Raw genomic sequence first — 19,856 nt, 5'->3', positions numbered from 1 at the left:
CTTTTACCATGTCGTTGTTGTTTGTTTGTTTGTTTTTTTTAATTGTTTTTTATTTGTTAATTTTGTATAAATTTTGTCTTTTTTTCATCCAGCTGAAACAGAGACAAATTTCAAAGTGATAGCCATTGCGCAAAACGATCGCAGAGAATTCATTTTACCAAACATTTTTTCTAAATGAAACCTCAAAGTACTGCGTAACAATTATAAAACACAAAATAAAAGTTCGATAACAATTTTTCTGGGGAGCCTCGAGTAAAAAGGATTTAATCGGACAGATATTAAGCTCCAACTGTTAAAAATTATGGCCTTGCTCTCTGCATTCATAAACAACCATAGGACAGAAGTAAAACCTACCTACCTACAAGTATTTTCAAAGATGTCATAATGTCTTAACATTCACCCTTCAGGTTAAATTCATTTAAAACAGCAACAAATGGCTTTATTAATCAAATATAACATTTCCGCTTTTGTACAACAGATCATTGGTAATAAGTCTTGGGGGAAAAAAAGAAAGAAAAAATTATCTTACTTGAAAAAATAAGTATAATGAACAAAGTTTTGTCCTAATGAGGCTTGAACCTACGCCCTCCAGAAAAATTAGTTAAAGTAATCTCATGGTAGGAACTGAATACTCTTCAAAAAAAGGAGTGCATTATTACGGATACGTCAATTTTCCTAACCATCGTATTAGGGAAGGAACATGACTAGACAATAATCATTAACAGTCCGGTTTATAGCGGAGTTCGAGCCCAAAATTTCACTCATACTGACAAGAAAATCGCCCATCTGATCAGTGTTTATACATTTATACATGATGTGTGTGTGCATGTGTGTGTGTGCGGGGGTGGGGGGTGGGGGGAGGTGGGGGGGGATGTTGTGTTTGTTACCTTTATATTTTATCTGATATATGTCCCTCAATGTTTACCATCGCTTCTTAAGAAACAAATATAAACGGTTATGGCACGCAAATTGTCCAATAATAACGTGAACAAAGGTTTACGGCAAAAAAAACCAACTAGGATTAACAATAGATAAACTAGGATTTCGAACGTAGAACCATGTTTTTCTAATACTTACCCACATTTATGAGTGAAAACACGCTCGTGAACCCAGGTTTCAACAAGGTTTTTCCATTGAACTTTGAATTTCGGCCGTTATTCTTAGTTCACGAGCGTGAACTTATGTTGACGAGAGTAAACCAGGGTTCACGAGTGTAAACCATAGTTTACGGACGTGAACATTTGTTAACGATCGAGAACTTAGATTAATGACCGTGAACATGGGTTTACGACGGTAACATAGGTTCACGCTCGTGAACATAGGATTATGACCAAAAATGACAGTTTTGTTTGAGAAACCAAGTTTTTCGAACGTAAGCCTCGGTTAACGTTCGAAAACTATGGTTCACGCTCGTAAGCCCAAGTTTATGGTCGTAAACATAGGTTCACGTCCGTAAACAATGGTTCTCGGCAATCAAATTATCCAATAATTATATTCTTGGTCGAAAAACTATGATTATCAAATGCTTACATAAAGTTTCGCGCGAAAACACAGGATAACGGGCGTAAACTATAGTTTACCCTCTTGAACCCATGTTTACGTCCGATAAACTAGGTTTCTCGATTGAACTTTAACTTAAATGCACAAATTAATAAAGATGGCTCATCACAACAATACCCTATGCTCACCTTAGTTTGATATGGAAAACCTATAATATCTAAGATTTGGCAAACACCTTTCCCGCACAGTTTTCATTCAGTGTTTTGTGGTAGCCAGCCTTTCTGTACTTTCAGTACTTTGATTAATATGAAGATTTCTACAACCAAAGCGAGGTTTCGATTCCATATCAGATACAGGTAATCGATTCGAAGTCACCGACCATAGCCAGTCGTCCACTGCGTTCCATGAAGTATAAAAGAACTAATTAGTATCGCTGGTACGGTGCTGAATATCAGGTCGACATGACACTCTAGCGTTACTGTGTTTTAACGTACAGAGGAAATTTTTAACAAGAACTTTGAACATCACCATAGCATAGAAGGAAGCTGTTTTACATAAAAGCTGAACAACATATGCACTTTGTACTATATATGTATACCATACTACAAATCGAATGTCAATTTTAAGATCTATGCCTTGAATTTTGGAAAAAGATTTACCATTTACAAGTTATCGCAGGGTAAAATACATTTAAAGAGCGTAGTAAAGCTTTACCTGTACACCATTTGCCACCTCCTTCCTTTGAAAGTAAGAATAGTCGTTTCACGAACTTCCAGGCAAAAACGTTTTCTGTTTTTAATATCAAAGGAGTATGACACACTGACTTTTTTCAACATAATAAGTACTTAGGACATGTTTTGTACCATGTACATTCACAATTCAACATTCATTTGGTTGACCACTATATATAAAGTTCATATTACATCAAGGTTTGCACTAATGTCATCTTTTTGTGAAGTAACGCATAAAATTAAATCATATAAAAGGTCAAGGTCACACTTGCAGTCTAAGATAAAAAAATATTTTCCTGTCTGGTCTGCCGTTCAACAATCCATGAAAGGAGTTTAATATTACTTGGCACCATGTTCCCCTTAATAAGGTAACATGTCACGTGCAACGCCTAGGCCACTAACTCGAAGGTCAATGTCACACTTGGTGGTCAAAGAGTAATATGGATTTCGTCCTGCCCGGTCCATAACTTAGTAATCCAATACAGGATTTAAACAAAAGTTAGCGCAAACCTTTTCCTAGATAGGACGACATGTAGTGCGCAATACCAGGACCCTAGATAAGAGGTCATTGTCGTACTTGGAGGTCTAATGTCAACAGGGCCTTTTCCTGTCTGGTCTGTTATTCAACAATTCATATAAGAACTTTAATAATACTTGACACTAATGTTCCCAGATCCCTATCTCAAAGGTCTAGGTACCGCTTAGAGGGCAAACGTCAATAGGGGATTTTCTGGTCCAAAACATTGTCAACCATTAAGGCATTTTAATAATTTTGGGTTAATAACTTCTACTATTAACCCTATTACTCATCGCAAAGTACGTGTGCTTATATGCTATTATGTAGCGGAGGGATACACTGAGAACTTCTTTTCTTAGAAAAGCGTTGCGCAGTCTAATATTCATTCTTTTCCGGTCTGGAAGCTAACGAAGAAGGTAGGCGCGCCATCTTTAAAAAATTTAAAAAGTTAAATCTGTTACCGTTATTAAAATGCTTTTAATCCACAAAACTGTTTAAGATAACATGTAATGTATAAAAAAAGCACTATTTCACTTTAGAATTTATGAAACTATTATTAAATACTGGAATTAAAAATAAGTAATTTGGAATTTTCTGATGGTCTCGTGGCATTGCCCGGCCGAAATCACAACAGGGAATTTTCTTATCAAGAGGGGAAGAGGCCCAGGCCTGTAAATTTGGGAAAAATAGCACGGTATTTGGACAAAGGAGAATAAAAAACCTGATGTCAATTTTTGTAGAAAACTGCATGATAAAAAAAAATCGGAAGGAAAGGCACCTATGAACGGCCTATGTTACAGAAGAAGAATAAAAGCCCTGTCCAGTTTTTCATTCTCAGATTGTGTTAGACTTTTGAATGAAAGGTAAGGTTTAATATTAGTGATACTTGCTGAACTAGGAGTTTATCAAATAATTTCCTTGTCTAAATTTTATTGACCGTTCGATCAATTGATAGATTGATTGATTGATGGTTGGTTTCCAACTTGAATGTTGTCACATAAACAGTTTTAACACTGCTTTAACGCTGAAAATAAAACCCAACAACATCGCCGCATTTTGTCTATAGCCGGGTAAAATATATGAAATTATAGTAGTCGGAAGAACACTATTAATACGACAAAAAAGTGCTTCCAATACAATCAATCTGGTACTTGTACAAGACCCACGTGTCTGTACAGTCATGCTTGTTTAAGGTGCCAGGGCATGCACGCCATGATATCATGTCAACACTTCAATAGTTTACCTTATAAAAGTTCCAAAACCCTGCTAGCTTCCCAGAAAACACTAATCGTCCATTAAGGGCACCTGTTTCTGGTGTTCATTTTTCACAAATGCTGGGAAACCAAGGCCCTGGACGATTTATGGGACCTAGGCAGAATCCCTATCAACGTCAATAGCCTAAAGTGCAAACGTGCGCAATATCCGAAGGAATTAGATTCTCGTTTTCTTCTAAATGGGTTTCAAAACGCGTTTAAATTGCATTAAAGTGGTCCTATGAGTCCTGTACGCACCCCCAAATTGAGTTCAGTTAAACATGATCACATTATATTGACAGTTAAGCTGCATGAAGACCGCAAACTTGGTAGAATCATAGGGCCCATTATATTACCTCCCATACCCAATCTTATGACAAATCCCGTCGGTCTCGCCCAAAAGCGAACCGGTTCAGATATTGGCTGATTACAAATCTGTCGTTCCCGTCTGGTATCAGTGTGAATTATTACACCGACTCAGAACACAAGCACGTGACATATTCTTCCTTCGGCAATGCTGTAAACATGGTTGAAATAAATGGAAAATGTGTATTTATGGCAAAAGCCGATATTTCCTCAGCATTTTACTTGCTAATTGTGCCCAATTTGGCCTGGCGATTTTGATTTGCTATGAAGAAAGTCGGATGAAGGGTATTAGAGAAAAAAATGCTTTACCTATGGGAGCATCGTGTTCTTGTTTCACTTTCGAAAATTTTTCAACGTTTAACTGTGTGGCTGGTCAAGAAGGAAACATATTCAGAAAGTTATGATCACCTTCTGGGTGATTTTATTATGAAGCATAATTCGTTCAATAACTGCAGATTTTTTATGTTAAATTTTGCGAAGGTATGCGCCATCTTGTATTCCACTGAGCGGAGAGAAATAGGAGGGACCAGTGAAAAGTATTACTTACTTGGGTTTGGAGATTGACGCGATTAAACAAATGATGTGTGTACCACGGGATGAAATCGATAAGGCAAAAATGGTCCTAATGTCGTGGACTGAAAGTAAAAAAAGTTACGCTTCTTCAGCTACAGGCACTTACAGGATTGTTAAAGTTTCTAGCAAAAGCTTTACCGTCCGGTAGGGCGTTCACTCGTAGGTTCTATGACAGACCGTCTCAAGTTTAGAAGTCATTTCACTTTAGGGTTTAGGAAATGAGACACGACACATATGTTTTGCTGCATAAAACATATATAGTTACAAAGTTATGAGATACTGAGGAAGTAACAATTTTTATTGTTGCTAAAGTTGTTCTTGTTTTAGAAATTGAAAGGACTAGTAAAATGATAGATATGAAGTACCTGTATTGTTTTCTGTATGTATGTTGCTTTATGTTTTTTTAGTAAAACAGTTCGTGTCTATAGGATCTGCCAGTTGGCATGATGTAGGTCCGGCGATCCGTTGTAGTTTATATTGCAAATACTGTGATGGCCAGCGTTTTAAGCTTCGTTCAATTACGCAATTTTCAAAAACTGGATGGCTGATGATTGCCAATATTCGGCTGTTAATTACATAAATTATAAGCCCACCGAGTTTCCCGATGCAAACTCATCGGAAAGAAGTAGCTGATATACTTTCAGCAAGCATTACCTACTTGGTATGTTTAAATTTCATCTATGCGGATGTACATGTGCATGAAACATCATAGGGCCCGCATGTTAATATAAAAAGCACACTCCATATTCCAAAGCGATGGAGTACTTAATCGATGTACAAAACGTTCATTGACTATTTAAAATAAAATTTAAAGCGCGCCCGGTCAGATATTTCCCCATCGTTAGTCGTATTATTACATAAAGTACAGTAACTGTTGTGTTACATGTTAAGAATACCATTGACGCTGTAATCGGGTTAGTCGACTAAATTTATTACAAAATAAATCGTATTAATATTTGCTGTATACGAATGCTGAAGCTGCAAGCCTCACTAATTTTTAAGGTTGAATGGGAATTTTAAATATGATACTTGGCCAGTTTATAGTGATGTACACATTATTAAAATTAAATCTAACTACACATGTGATTTCAGGTCACAACTGTGATAGCATCTTTAATGTATGGGTATGTAGTTCGTCGCTGGTCACTGGGGCATCGAATCGGGCCTTAGAACGCACCGACGGGCCAAATATTGGTATGGAGAACCTTGGGGTCAAGGTCACTTGGCTAGAAATGAGTGAGATGAGGGTTCATCATTTAAGAAACAATTTCATACCACTTACAGTTTAACCCGAAACCAGATATGCTAATAATACGTTGTGGCGGAAATGATATAAGATGCCACGATAGACCTGGTTTAGAACTCGGTTGAAGATTTAAAAAAGGTAACTTTGATGGTAATGTCGACTACGACGTTAATGGCGACAAAGAAAGTCTCCAAGAAAAATTGCCTAACTGTAGAAATATATTCTCACAAATATTGCCTCGTTTATCCTGGCGGTATTATGAAAATCACCACGATATAGCAATCCGCATTAGAAAAAGGGTTAATAGCTGTATCGGGACTTACATCATTTAAAAAGGAGGGGATACATTAATTACTTGAACATCACAGAGGATTCGAGGTTGTTTTCTGATGGAACACATCTGAGTTCCTTTGGATATGATAGAATGTTGAACACCATAGGTTCGGCAATATATGCTTTTAAATTCTATTGTAGTTAGAAATGACAATTCAACTTGATATACTCAAATGTTGTAAAAGTGCAGGTGTTGTGTAAAACTTATAATAAAACGTGAAAATTGACAATTTCGTAAATTTTATGTATGACAAATCGAGGGTAGGTGGTCTGATCCTATTACTGATCCTATTATAGAAATATTGTCATAGCTGGTAATTTATGCTATACCGCTTTGGCGGAAGGGTCTCTCGAGACCGTTTTTGGCATTTTGTAGCATAAATGTTTCGTTTTTACTGACGTTATCGGAACGAAAAAGCACAATGTACTTTATAAGGATAATATTTAATTAATATTTCAAAACTTCATCAAGTAAAGTACTTACAAAATATACTTAACCATGGCAATATTTCGCCAATACTTAATAAAAATAAGTTCTATTGAACTGTAATTTGTGTTGTCTTTGTCGATGGGTAATTATTCTCCAGAACTCTCTCATTTATCAAGGGATCCTGATATTACTAGACTCAAATAAACTAATTCCGTTTTCTTTACCTATTCCTATTCTTATATAAATTACAAAAACAAATACACTATGTCACTGTAACCCATATTTCAAATATCCTTCATGAATCTGTTTTAGACGAAGACAGATTCATTTATTCTTGGGTTTACCTTAAAGTTTTTTTTTTGTATTTTGCAGACTATCTACAAGTAGCCTAAATGCTTATCATAAACCATGTTACTTTAACAAGTTAATGTAAAAGCATATTTTAAAACTCCTTTGCTAATCTGTTTTAAGACATAAATAGATCAATTTATTTTTGGTTTTACTAATTTATCGAAAAGGGTTCTGTTTTATAGACAATCTTCATGTCACGAGGTAACACAGAACTAATTCCAATTGGAAGTTGTAATGAATGTGCATTTTCTACTTGTTCGTCCTTGTCAGTATCTTCCAAACTTTTATCCTTTTTGTTTTTTTGGTGCTTTTACGGTGTTCTTTTTGTTATTGATGTAAGACAATCTTACGAAGTCAATCAATTTTTGTCCCATATCAAATATAATAAAGTTCCTTTCCTTGTCACATATATCTATATAAATCTCTTCAAATTCGGTTGCTTTCCTCGCAACATCTGGTCGAGTACAGAGGCGAAAAAGAATAGGATCTGAGGCTTGAGATCCTGCAAAAATAAAAGAATTGCACTCCTGACATAAAAAATACTTTGGTAATACATGTATATTCAAATATTCAAAATACTCATAGCACCGTTTATCGTTTACTTATGTTTCCAAATAAGTTGATACGTCAAAAAACATTTTGTCAACAAAATTTTACTTTCATTTATTATGACATAAATTTGTCTCAAGTCACATAAATACCAGTATCCCAGGAGATTTATTGGAACTTATTGATGATATGAAGATTTCAGAATCTATTCATTTGCCTTAATAGATCTAAAATCTCTAAATAAAAGAACATGTTTGATCTCACATTTTTACTTTAACTACGGGTCGGTCTTGAACATGAATCAATAATCCATTAACAGACATTAACTAAAGTTTGTTTTTGTTGGCATTCTTGAGTACTCCTTTACGTTGATTGCCTTATTTGACGTTGATTGCCTTATCTGACGTTGAATGCCTTATCTGACGTTGGTTGCCTTATCTGACCAGATTCGGAGACCAAAACACATTTCCAGACTTTAACTAGAAGATGCTTTTGCAAAAAGCGCATGTCTCCCCCAATGCAAAGTGGTATAGGCAAGAAGTCAATAGGATTCAGGAGCGAAAGTCAAAGAGACACTGATGGTTGGCTGCAATAGGGATCATCTACTTGGCATGTCCAGTCCTCCCGCTAAGTTTCAACACTCTTGGCCTAGTGGTTCTCAAGTCACTGTTCAGGCTCCTGTGAACTTGACCTTTGATCAAGTGACCCCCAAAATAAATAGGGGTCATCTACTCTGCATGTCCAATCATCCTATTAAGTTTCAACATTCTAGGTCATGTGGTTCTCAAGTTATTTTCCGGAAATGATTTCACATGACCAGGCCCCTGTGACCTTGACCTTTAATAGACTGAACCAAAAATCAATAGAGGTCATCTACTCTGCATGTTCAATTATCCTATGAAGTTTCAACATTCTGGATCAAGAGGTTCTCAAGTTATTGATCGGAAATGGTTATCAATGTTCAGGCCCCTGTGACCTTCACCTTTAACGGAGTGACCCCAAAATCGATAGGTGTCATCTACCTTGCATGAGCAATAATCCTATGAAGTTTTAACATTCTGGGTCAAGAGGTTCTCAAGTTACTGATCGGAAACTGTTTTCCATGTTCAGGCCCCTGTGACCTTGACCTTTAACAGAGTGACCCCAAAATCGATAGAGGTCATCTACTCTGCATGACCAATCATCCTGTAAAGTTTCAACATTCTGGGTCAAGTTGTTCTCAAGTTACTGACCGGAAATATTTTTTAGTGTTCAGGCCCCTATGACCTTGACCTTTAACAGAATGATCCCAAAATCGATAGGGGTCATCTACTTTGCATGTACAATCATCCTATGAAGTTTCAACATTCTGGGTCAAGTGGTACTCAAGTTATTGATTGGAAATGGTTTTTAATGTTCAGGCCCCTGTGACCTTGACCTTTAACAGAGTGACACCAAAAACAATAGGGTTCATCTACTCTAAATGACCAATCACCTTATGAAGTTTCAACATTCTGGGTCAAGTGGTTCTGTTCAGGCCCCTGTGATCTTGACCTTTGACGGAGTAACCCCAAAATCAATAAGTGTCATCTACTCTTCATGACCAATCATTCTATTAAGTTTCAACATTCTGGGTCAAGTGGTTCTCTAGTTATTGATCGCAAATAGTTTTCAATGTTCAGGCCCCTGTGACCTTGACCTTTGACGGAGTGACCCCAAAATAAATAGGGGTTATCTACTGTTCATGACCAATCATCCTATTAAGTTTCAACATTCTGAGTCAAGTGGTTCTCTAGTTATTGATCGGAAATGGTTTTCAATGTTCAGGCCCCTGTGACCTTGACCTTTGACAGAGTGACCCCAAAAACAATAGGGGTCGTCTACTCTAGCAGCCCTACCACCCTATGACGTTTAAAGGTTCTAGGTCAAATGGTTCTCCAGTTATTGCTCGGAAAAGAAGTGTGACGTACGGACGGATGGACGGACGTTCCTACATATGGATACTTATGTGGCTATTCTTTTGTTCTCTCTATTGTTCTTTTAGCCACGTAAGAGAAAAAAAGCCACATAAAAGCCTTACGGAATGAATGACATCAAAGAAAAAGTACAGTTACCTATTGTTCCTATAGCCACCTAAGTATGCAAATGTGAGCTCGGACGGACGGAAGGACGTACGGACGGACGGACAGGGCAAAAACAATATGTCTCCCCCAGAGGGGGGGGGGGAGACATAATTTATTATATCTTTACCATATCAGATATATTGTTTGTCAGTATTATAGCCATAGTAATTTAAGTACTTAATCAACTTTTCTCAAATAAATGTGGTTCGAAATACACGAGTGTGTTTGATGCACAGCGTCATGGATAAATATTCGAATTCGAAAAATTATGAAAAACAATAATTCAACGGAATCACAAGAACGGAACGACAGCCTATGGTCGTCACACGTCAATATGATAGGTAAGTAAATATGATAGAAAATTAGTAACAAGGTTAAGCAAATGTATACAACGAAATTATTAGATGATTTTTAAGAAGAAAATATGAAATGAATTTAATGAATAATAATAAACATGTAACTATGTGACAAAGACTTACAGGATATGCAACATGACTGCTGCCATATACCTGTAGAAATGATAATGAATGCAAATGATTCTATATATCCTGTGGAGAACGCTTTAAGGGACATTCGCAATGACCCTCTTACTGTAAGAGATTATTTGTCTCTATCATGTTTTATTTCCGAAGCTGGTGTATTTTTGCGATTTGCTGTTAATATCATACAAATACAATGCAATGTACCTACATAATCATTTAGAGATAAAATCTCGACAAACCGCTGTAAAATCATAAAATACCTTTAAATCCTTCCAATAGCGAACCGAAATCTTTTTGAGGGTGTAGATTACAGCTAGTGGCACCTTGTCTTTTGGGTCTTTGGTTTTCTCTACATGCAATCGTCTGTGCATGAACTTCTCTAATTCTTCGAATGTCGTCTCTGATTGGTTGGTTGCGATTGCGTCATATATAAACAATTTGTACTGTAATATTACGTTACAAAAATGTATCTAACATTGTCATATATTCTTGAATGAGCACCCACTTGCAAACATTTTTGAAGCTTAGACACGACTTTTCATTTAGGCACATTTAATGTTTGTGCAAGAATTTGCCTCGATGGCCAAGCAGTTACGGTTGTGACTTATAATCACTTGTCCCTTGACATTTTCTGTTTTCGTCATGCTAAAATCGTCATAATAATATTATGAAGAAACGTGCATAAGGTCACTTGTTCTATCCATGTGTTATCCTGCTCTCCCAAAATCTCTCCCAAAACCATAATAGTGTCGATATGTACCTACCTCAATTACATTGACGAGATAAAGAAACGCCTATTTGAAAGCTGACGTTATTTTCGTTTCATAGTTTAAATATGTTGAGCAATGTATATGTACTCTGACCGGCAAAGACAGCCAACCGGAACTCGTACGATTTTATTCAGTCGTGTGTTCTACTTCTCTAGCGATGGAGAGCTTTGGCCTGTAAAGGCACAAAACACAAAACCTTGATAAATAAATTATCTGGACAAGAAAAACTTAAGGCGCGAGCCATCAAGAATCTATTTTCATGTGCAATTCAATAAATACAGCGCCGAAATACATAAATATGATATGGACATATGCATGAATACATGATAAAATGAATGCAATAACAATTACCTATAAAGGCACAAAACACAAAACCTTGATAAATAAATTATCTGAACAAGAAAAACTTCAGGCTCGAGCCATCAAGAATCTATTGCCAAGTGCGCATGCGTGCAGTAAAATCCGGGAAAAATTCAGAAAATTGAGGCCCGGCATGCAAATCTTGTTAAGGCCTCTAATTAACTGGTAAGTGTTAGAAAATGCTAGATGGATGAATGAAATAAAAATGATATAGGAATTCATATAGGATCGGGCTGCATGGAAGTAATACAAAATAATAACAAATAAAGACATTTCACAAAATATATACACGGAACGAGGACAATACAACTTATAGACAAAATACTGATATTCAGTGGTTTTGGACCTCGTGACACATAGTAAAGACGCGCCACAAAATAACTGTACTCTTTTGATGGCAATTAAACATGATTTGCATGAATAAATTTGAAAAATACAGAAGATGTGTTTAATGCCTAAATATATAATTAAAGTATTGTAGTTGCATACACAGTACTAGATGTATTTAGGTGAATTTAGACAAGAAATTGTTTCTACAGTGTAATATAGTTAATTATTCTATATTTATAAAATTATACTGAAAAAAGAATGACAGAACAAGTTTGCAGATGAAGTTGAGAAAACACATTAATTCAGGGAGGGCCTTAATTGTCCACCTGTCATCAGGTAGAATAGCTGTATTATACCAGGGTTATCAGAATGATTTGCAGGAAGAGAGGGCCAAATGTTTGGCCATGCTCGAATGTGAAACAAGAACAAGTCACTGGACGTTTTAACATCTCTCGTTCGACACTACTGCATCTCGTTCGGCGTGTTAGAGACACGGGAACGCTTGTCGATAGAGTTCGTTTGGGTAGATTGCGTGTAAGCCATTCACGTGACAGATTTGTGAAGGCTAAATCCACGTCACGTTTAGTGGTAGTCGACATACAGTGAGAAATCGGATTAGAGAACGGAAAATGATCTGCGCAGGCCCTACAGGCGTCTAGTTCTTATGTTACGTGACCATCACCAACGTCTTATTTGGGTCAGCGACCATCGCGGTCAGCGTTGGTGGAACGTAGATGATAAGTCGCATTTTAACTTGTGGGACGCCGACGGACGTAGTCGTATCTACAGATGACGTCGTGAACACTACGCTAGCAATTGCGTTCTGCAGCACATCCCTTATGTTGGGGCGGAGTTATGGTCTGGGCAGGCATCAACCATGGGTTTAAGTCCAAACTCGTCGTGTGCCAAGGTAATCTCACAGCCAGGCGCTACATCGACCAGTTATTAGGCTCCCCGAAGTGGAAGCATATAGTCGCCGCTTCGTCCGTCCGTCCGTCCGTCCCGCATTTCTTATCCGGAAAATTTCTCAGCAACCACTGGTTGTAAATTAATGAAACTTCATAGGAAGCTTTACTCTTCAGCGGAGATGTGCATATTGTTTTCGTGTTCGTGCTAAGTTATTGCCCTTTGGTAATTCAACAATAGTATACTATAGTACAAATCTTGTCCGGAGTTTTTTTCTGCCAGCACTGGTTGGAATTTAGCCATATTTCATAGGAAGTAGACTAGCCATTAGACTGATAATTAAGATATTTCCATAATTTTTTTTCTCTTTTGCGTCCAATTCCATTTCAAAGAGAAAAAGTCTGTCTATTCTAGAGATTTTCTAAGAGGACTGATGTTAAAATTATCTGTTGACACCTCGGTCAATATGTCTATATCTTTAGGTAGTAAATTTTTATATCAATCACTCAGGAATGCAATATTTATTTAATAACTGTAAAAACAAGATGACTCAATAGAACATAGTACAAGCTGATAATTTTTTACACAATGTGCCTCATCAATGAAGATTACTTTGAGATATCTCTTTTTAGACAAAGACATCACAAGGTCTCTTCTGCCCTGTAGAAGCGTTTTTGGACTTGAAAATATCAATTTATAAATTCCATTGGCTGCATCATTTACTTCAGATTTCTATGCCTGGCTTTCTGTTTCAGTGTTCTTTAGATACAACGCCTTAACACTTAGCCTGCTAAATATCTAAAATGGACTTGTCCATCATTCAAATTGGGCAATACCATTTATTTTTCAAAGGGGTGTTCACTGAAAATTTAATGACTGAATAGCGAACAGTGCAGACCATGATCAGACTGCACGGATGTGCAGGCTGATCTTGGTCTGCACTGGCCGCAAAGGCAAAATAACTTGCCCCCAGCAGGCTAAAGGTTATTACTACGTTTATTTACTTTCTGAATCAGAGCTGCTTTCATTGATGCAGTAAGAAGTGACACCACTTTGCATGCGCATTCTGTCTCTTTATGTTCAAGATAATGAAACAGAAACGATAAACTTTCACCACTCCCGGTGGATTTCCCACTCATATATTATTCAATTTCAGTGCCTCGATATGGTTTTAAATCCTTATTTCCATTTCTTGACAAGACATACTTAGTAGCATCATTCAGTTTCTCCATTCATACAAAGAAATGAATTTCTTACAGATTTCATCTCAGTTGACCTCTAAGTTCTTGCTCCAAGCTTCCAGATAGGCTCAATTCGTTGTTTTAACATGTGGCAGTAAACTGCCCAGGGTGTAAATCCATAACGGATACCTCCTAGCGCAATATACCGTGCCCAGTACCTCGTAGCGTAGGCACGGCAGTCTCGTGACTAAAAACAATCGAGTGTCAAGAGACACAGACAGTCAGTAAAAGTTTGCCGTTTTTTTCACAATAAATGTTCGGGAGTGTGCCTTCACGGAACTTGCTATATATTGCTAATGAATACATGGCCAAAAAAAAGAAACTTTAACAATTAAATTTCATAAAACAGTGAAAACAATTGACAGGTGTAAGCTGGAGTAGTCGTGAACACGCAGAGTTTTCCACATTATTTCGATACATGTCATGTTTTCGCCAAGGACATTGGTGCTGACACCTTCTTACCAGTATACATGCCTAACTTGTAATAATAAACGATCCATGCTGTCCTTTGAAGAGCTACAGCAACACACAAATTGATTCCGGCCGGAACGGCAACGGCACCGGAGTCCCATAAAACTATTCCACCGGAGTCCTTTAAGCGTGTGAAGCTTAACTGCCTTTGTACAAGTGTGTTAATAATGATAAGCATTTTATATTAGAATTTGTTGACGTTTCTATCAATGTTATTATTATCATTTTTGGTTTCTTCTGAAACATGCTCTGAAGATTTTGATCCAAACTTTTGACAGCCAGTTTCTTCTCTTTCGTTACATAATGAATTTTACAAACTTGAATGACGTCAGAAAAGTTGCATATTTAAGAAGTGCACAATGACGAATTTTGTTTCCAGGCCCGGTTCCAGAAAAATTTGAACAAAGCTATCACCAGCGATTTGCAAATCGCTGAGAGGGGAGGGGAGGGGGGCCTCCGTCCGTATTTGGTGAAAGAGTAGAGTCTCTCCCTGAAAGTAATTTATATATAGGTATGAACTTTTGGTGTATAGTGCGTTTTTGGTCTAAATTTGAGATACAGGTATGAAATTGTGTCCTCTAGCATAATTTTTTGGTGTAAATTCTGATTTTAGGGTTGGGGTCGACATTCTCCTCACGGAAGATTTTGAAATATACATGTATGTACAAATGGTGATCTCTGGTGCGATTCGTGTCTATATTTTGAGAAAATATTATTTCTAAGTCAAAATTCTTGCGTTCAACTTTAATGAGTATTGGTCCCTTCTCAGTCTAGTTTCAGTGTGTCAACTGATTGAGATTATTCAAATGATTTATAAGTGTTAAATATGAGTTCTATCGAAAATGCAATCGGCGTTCCTACATATACGAATATATACTCAGTATCTCTTTGTCTCATTCCTCTTATTATAATCACGTTCATATGTGATCATTATCACCACCTCTATCATTTATACGCAACAGGAGACGTGTATTTCATATAATTTTATGTTTTCATAAATGGTGTTTTTATTTAATAACTAGTGACAAAACTCGTGATGACGAGACTGTGCCAAAAAAAAAAAATGAGTAACAAAGCCTGTAATTCTATGATTATAACCAGTTGGGGAAACATTTTCCCTACTTCCAGAACTGCGAACTTGTTACTGAATATAGTAACTTGTTTCCCGTTTGGGAAGCGAAATCATCATTTTTTTTATTTACTTCCATCACAAGGCCCGGTGCATTAGAGTATACATGATGTTATAAAATGAGAAATGCCAATTTAAAGTTAGATACGTTATCTAAATTTTCATCGTTCAGATTTTTGAATTGTCATAATAAAATTGTTATTGAACCTTTATATTTTTATTTCAAAACTTGCCGAACTTGAAAGGAAATGTATTTTAAAATCGGGAAAAAGATAATTATGTATATTTACATTGAATTTGTATTCAGTCATAATTATGACCCCTTTTCCTCTTAGTTTTTATGTTATTTGCTTAACTTAAGTACTATTTGAAAGACGAATAAAAAGACGAATAATTCAATATATCATGAGCTTTCCGTTTGGGGAAGTTACATTTCCATTTTGTGAAGTTTTGAAAAACAGTAATTTCAATGTTATTTTTTTCTTAGGTTACATGGCATAAATGCACCGACTGGATTTTGTAATTTTTTCCTTTTCTTAGGTTGCGTACAGCTATTTTCTCGTTCTAAACTGCTTATTTTTCAGTCTTACTTTTTTTTGGTTTATGCAACCACAGAGTGGACTTCCGTTTTCTTACATTGAATCTAAAATAAAACAATGTTTAATGTTAGTAAATGTGAAATATATATCGTTCGAGGACGTATATTTCAGTTAGAGTTTGGACACACCTAAATAACGTTTGTATAATACCTGAATTCATACATGTAAACGGCAACTAAAGCAAAGATTTTGTGAGTTAGAAAAACTAGAGAATTGAAAGACGAGTTTCTCTTTCTACATAACGCATTTAAAGTATGTAAGTACTTGCTATTTATACCAAAAACAGTATTTTTCAGGAACGCGTATGTTAGCACTTTTAACGTACAACTATACAGTCATTTTGTTTCATAGACTCTCAACACCGTCTTAAAATCAGACAAAAAACGGCATTTTACTTATCTAAGTGTTTGACAGCTTACAGGAGTCCTGTGTCATACAACTTAAATGAGTCTGGTGCCATATATTTTAGACAATTTGCATAATTATTTTTGCCAAAAGGACTCTCGTGCTTATGAAAATACAGGTACCTTATAAAACACGCTTTTTCCTGGTTTTATTAAGCACTTTTCTGAATGGTCATTTTGAATTATGCGTGGATCTAAGTTTTCAACTCTTTTACACTGTGTAAAGAGATACGTATACTCCAACTAGCATATTATAAATATTTACAAATATTTGTCATAGTTTTCATAATACTCCGTGATCTTGGCAATTTATTTTCGATACAGAACGTTTTCTTGCACTACATTGCATTAAATGCATATCATACTACAAACAATATCAGACGTATCAAAAGTTCCGTGAGACATGACGAAAGTCCTAATAAATCATACTCATGTCATTTTATCCTTTTTTATACACACTTATCACCGGAGTACACTTTAACTAGTTTGTTTTGAGCTGTGGGGCTCCTGTACCCAGCGCTTCGAGGTACTGGGCACGGTAAAATGCGCTAGGAGGTATCCTTTGCGGACTGACACCGTGCCACTGATCTTTATCATTACCTCTATATGTTGACAATGTTTTACGCCAAGTAATTGGACAACGCAGTGCCATTCACTGCTATACATACCAGAAATTATCTCGCTAGACATAACGTTAACGTCTTGCCTTGGCCGGCTTGCTCTCCGGACATGCAACCCCGTTGAACACTTGTGGGTCTTGCTGGGGCGGAGTATTGAATTTGATTGAGGCATTTCTTTTTCTCGTCAGTGTATATCGGAAAAACAACACAAAAATTAAAGTACTAGAGATTTCATTCAAATTTGCTTTTAATATTAGGTTTGTAAAGTCAATGAATGTAATTACAGGAATGTTTAATGATATATACGTTGAAAAAAAAGACAAATTGGTTTCCAGTATTTGACCTGCGTGCCTATGTTTTCAATATACAGTCGCTTCATCGATAAGAGATAAAGACAATAAAAGTTTCAAATATCAAATGGATGATTTGCGAAAAGTCCCATTGAGATTTATACCCGTCTAAACACACAACTCCTATATCAACATTGATACAGTGGTTTGGTTTTCAATTTGTTCACCGGGGCCGAGAAGGTCGCTGACTTCAAATCACTTGTCCCTCATCGATATTGGTTAGAGCCTCACTTGGGGCGTAGAATTCTTCATGAGAGGAAGCTATCCAGCTGGCTTACGGAAGGTCGGTGGTTCTACCAATGTGCCCCAGCTGCGATGAAATAATGCACGGAGGGGCACCTGGGGTCTTCCTCCACCATAAAGCTGGAAAGTTGCCATTTGACCTATAATTGCGTCGGTGCGACGTTAAATCCAAAAGCAATTTGTTCACTAGTGTCAGAAAATCAAAATTAACGTCAGGTTATCTATAATTTGTACATCTAAATAGAACAGGAAAATATACCCGCCCACGTTAAACTGTAATTTGCATTTTGATGAAAATACATTTCTTGATTTTTTTATAATACATGTATTTCCTGAAAACACGCACGGTTATGTCGATTCAAGAAGTTTTAGCTAAACGTTTATATTCTTTTTGGAAGTTTATGTCTGATTTGTTAATGGTTTTCGTTCGTTGACATCACACCCAGTGGAAGACAAAATACAGTACATATTCAAGAATGTGTCAAAACGAAACATTTTTCAGCCATAATATCTTTTCTCAAACGGTTATAATTCGGGAATGGAGATAACTTCATATTTTTTAAATAATACTTACCTCAAACCTTGCCAGAGAGTTGATGCGTTCGTTTAATCTGTCATACGCTCGCCTATTAACATCTTTCATCAAAATGCCAAAAGGCGTAAAATAGGAAAGTTTTTCTCGGGTAAAATTCATATTGATGATCGTTATCTGTGAATACTTATTCTTTTCTGCTGCTAGTTTAGCTGTTTCCGACCAGTCATATTGATCTTTCATATGGAAGTAAATTATAATCTCTGGGCACTTTAATGTTTTTTCTGCAAAACCAAAGAAAAAAAACGGTACAAAGAAAGTGATATATAAAAGCATTTTATAATTGTATGGAACATACATATTTAGAAATATTGTACAGCAGAAACGTGTATGAACTGAATTCACTTTAACATCACTTAGTCTAGCAGATCATATGTCTCGCGAGGGCCGAACCCATATATTATTCCGTGTGGTCCGAGTTTTAAGACATCAAACAAAATCACGCTTCTGTTTTGGAAGAATTTTGTTGAAAACAACCCCTCATCTAGCCAACTAGTTTGCACATACCTATTGCACTGTTAATTTCAATGTCAGTTAATCAATAACGTACGCAATTATGCAATAATCGTCAGGAGAAATCTATATTTAACCTGGCTTAGTTTAAGACCAAGATCTGGTACCTGGTGCAGCTCTAGATGTACGCCTCTGCAACCGGAGGATAAACCCATACTATACATGGACATGCAGGTGTATATCATGTCTGAATATTGAAATCAGGAGTAGCTCTAGAGGCTAGGATAGGTCATACATTGATGTATGGGGAGATTATTTTCGGTGGATGTGTTACCGTTTGACCCTTGGTAAATACGATATTCTGTATAGCAGATGTAGCCTTAAAAACCATCAATTAACATTCTATTGACCTTTGGCAGACAGACGTATCTTCACATTTTGCGAATAAGGAGGCAAATAATTAAAATTGTTAGTAGGTCTAGCTTCATGAGGTAAACCAAAAGAGATAACTTTATACGCGATCAATGGTCACAGTTTCTTCGAGAATAAGCCAGTAATCAGAATTCAGTTCCAGAAAATCAATAGTTGTTTTACGATAACCGGCGTTGAATAATGATTACTTTACAGTGTAAACTTGTGTCTTGGATCATATTCCTACGTAATACATACCATGTTAAATAACTCGGCGAGTGCAATTCAATTCTGATATGTTCTGTCTGCTTAAACAAGAATTATAAACCTATGTTATTTACTTCAATTTTATTACACGTACATTTTCGTTCTCATGAAAATAGGTTGATCTTTTTCTTTTCATCCATAAGATCTTTCTTTAGGCATTAGACTTAACAAGTACTGACTTTCGTCCTGTTTTATAGAGAATAACTACCATTTAACGTAATGAGACTTGACGCATTTGGCACCGAAAGAAATTGGGATACAATATAACAGAACAATG

At 36.4% G+C, this 19,856-nt stretch overlaps 1 protein-coding gene across 2 annotated transcripts in view; it reads right to left on the bottom strand.

Annotated features, from left to right (window-relative positions):
* Positions 1–7,080: 7,080 nt before the first annotated feature.
* Positions 7,081–19,856, bottom strand: part of LOC123547904 (uncharacterized) — a 36,449-nt gene continuing 23,673 nt past the window's right edge. The window contains exons 2-4 of one of the 2 annotated variants that reach the window (XM_045335153.2): positions 18,431–18,672; positions 10,694–10,876; positions 7,081–7,802 (exon numbers count right to left, since the gene is read on the bottom strand). In XM_045335153.2, the coding sequence (XP_045191088.2) occupies positions 7,713–7,802; positions 10,694–10,876; positions 18,431–18,672 (515 nt within the window). In that variant the 3' untranslated portion in view covers positions 7,081–7,712. The remainder of the gene's footprint in view (positions 7,803–10,693; positions 10,877–18,430; positions 18,673–19,856) is intronic. The other variant, XR_008372402.1, reaches the window with a different exon arrangement.

Source organism: Mercenaria mercenaria, chromosome 9, assembly GCF_021730395.1.
Source record: "Mercenaria mercenaria strain notata chromosome 9, MADL_Memer_1, whole genome shotgun sequence".
Taxonomy (NCBI): Eukaryota; Metazoa; Mollusca; class Bivalvia; order Venerida; family Veneridae; genus Mercenaria; species Mercenaria mercenaria.
This window is presented reverse-complemented; position numbering and strand designations above follow the sequence as displayed.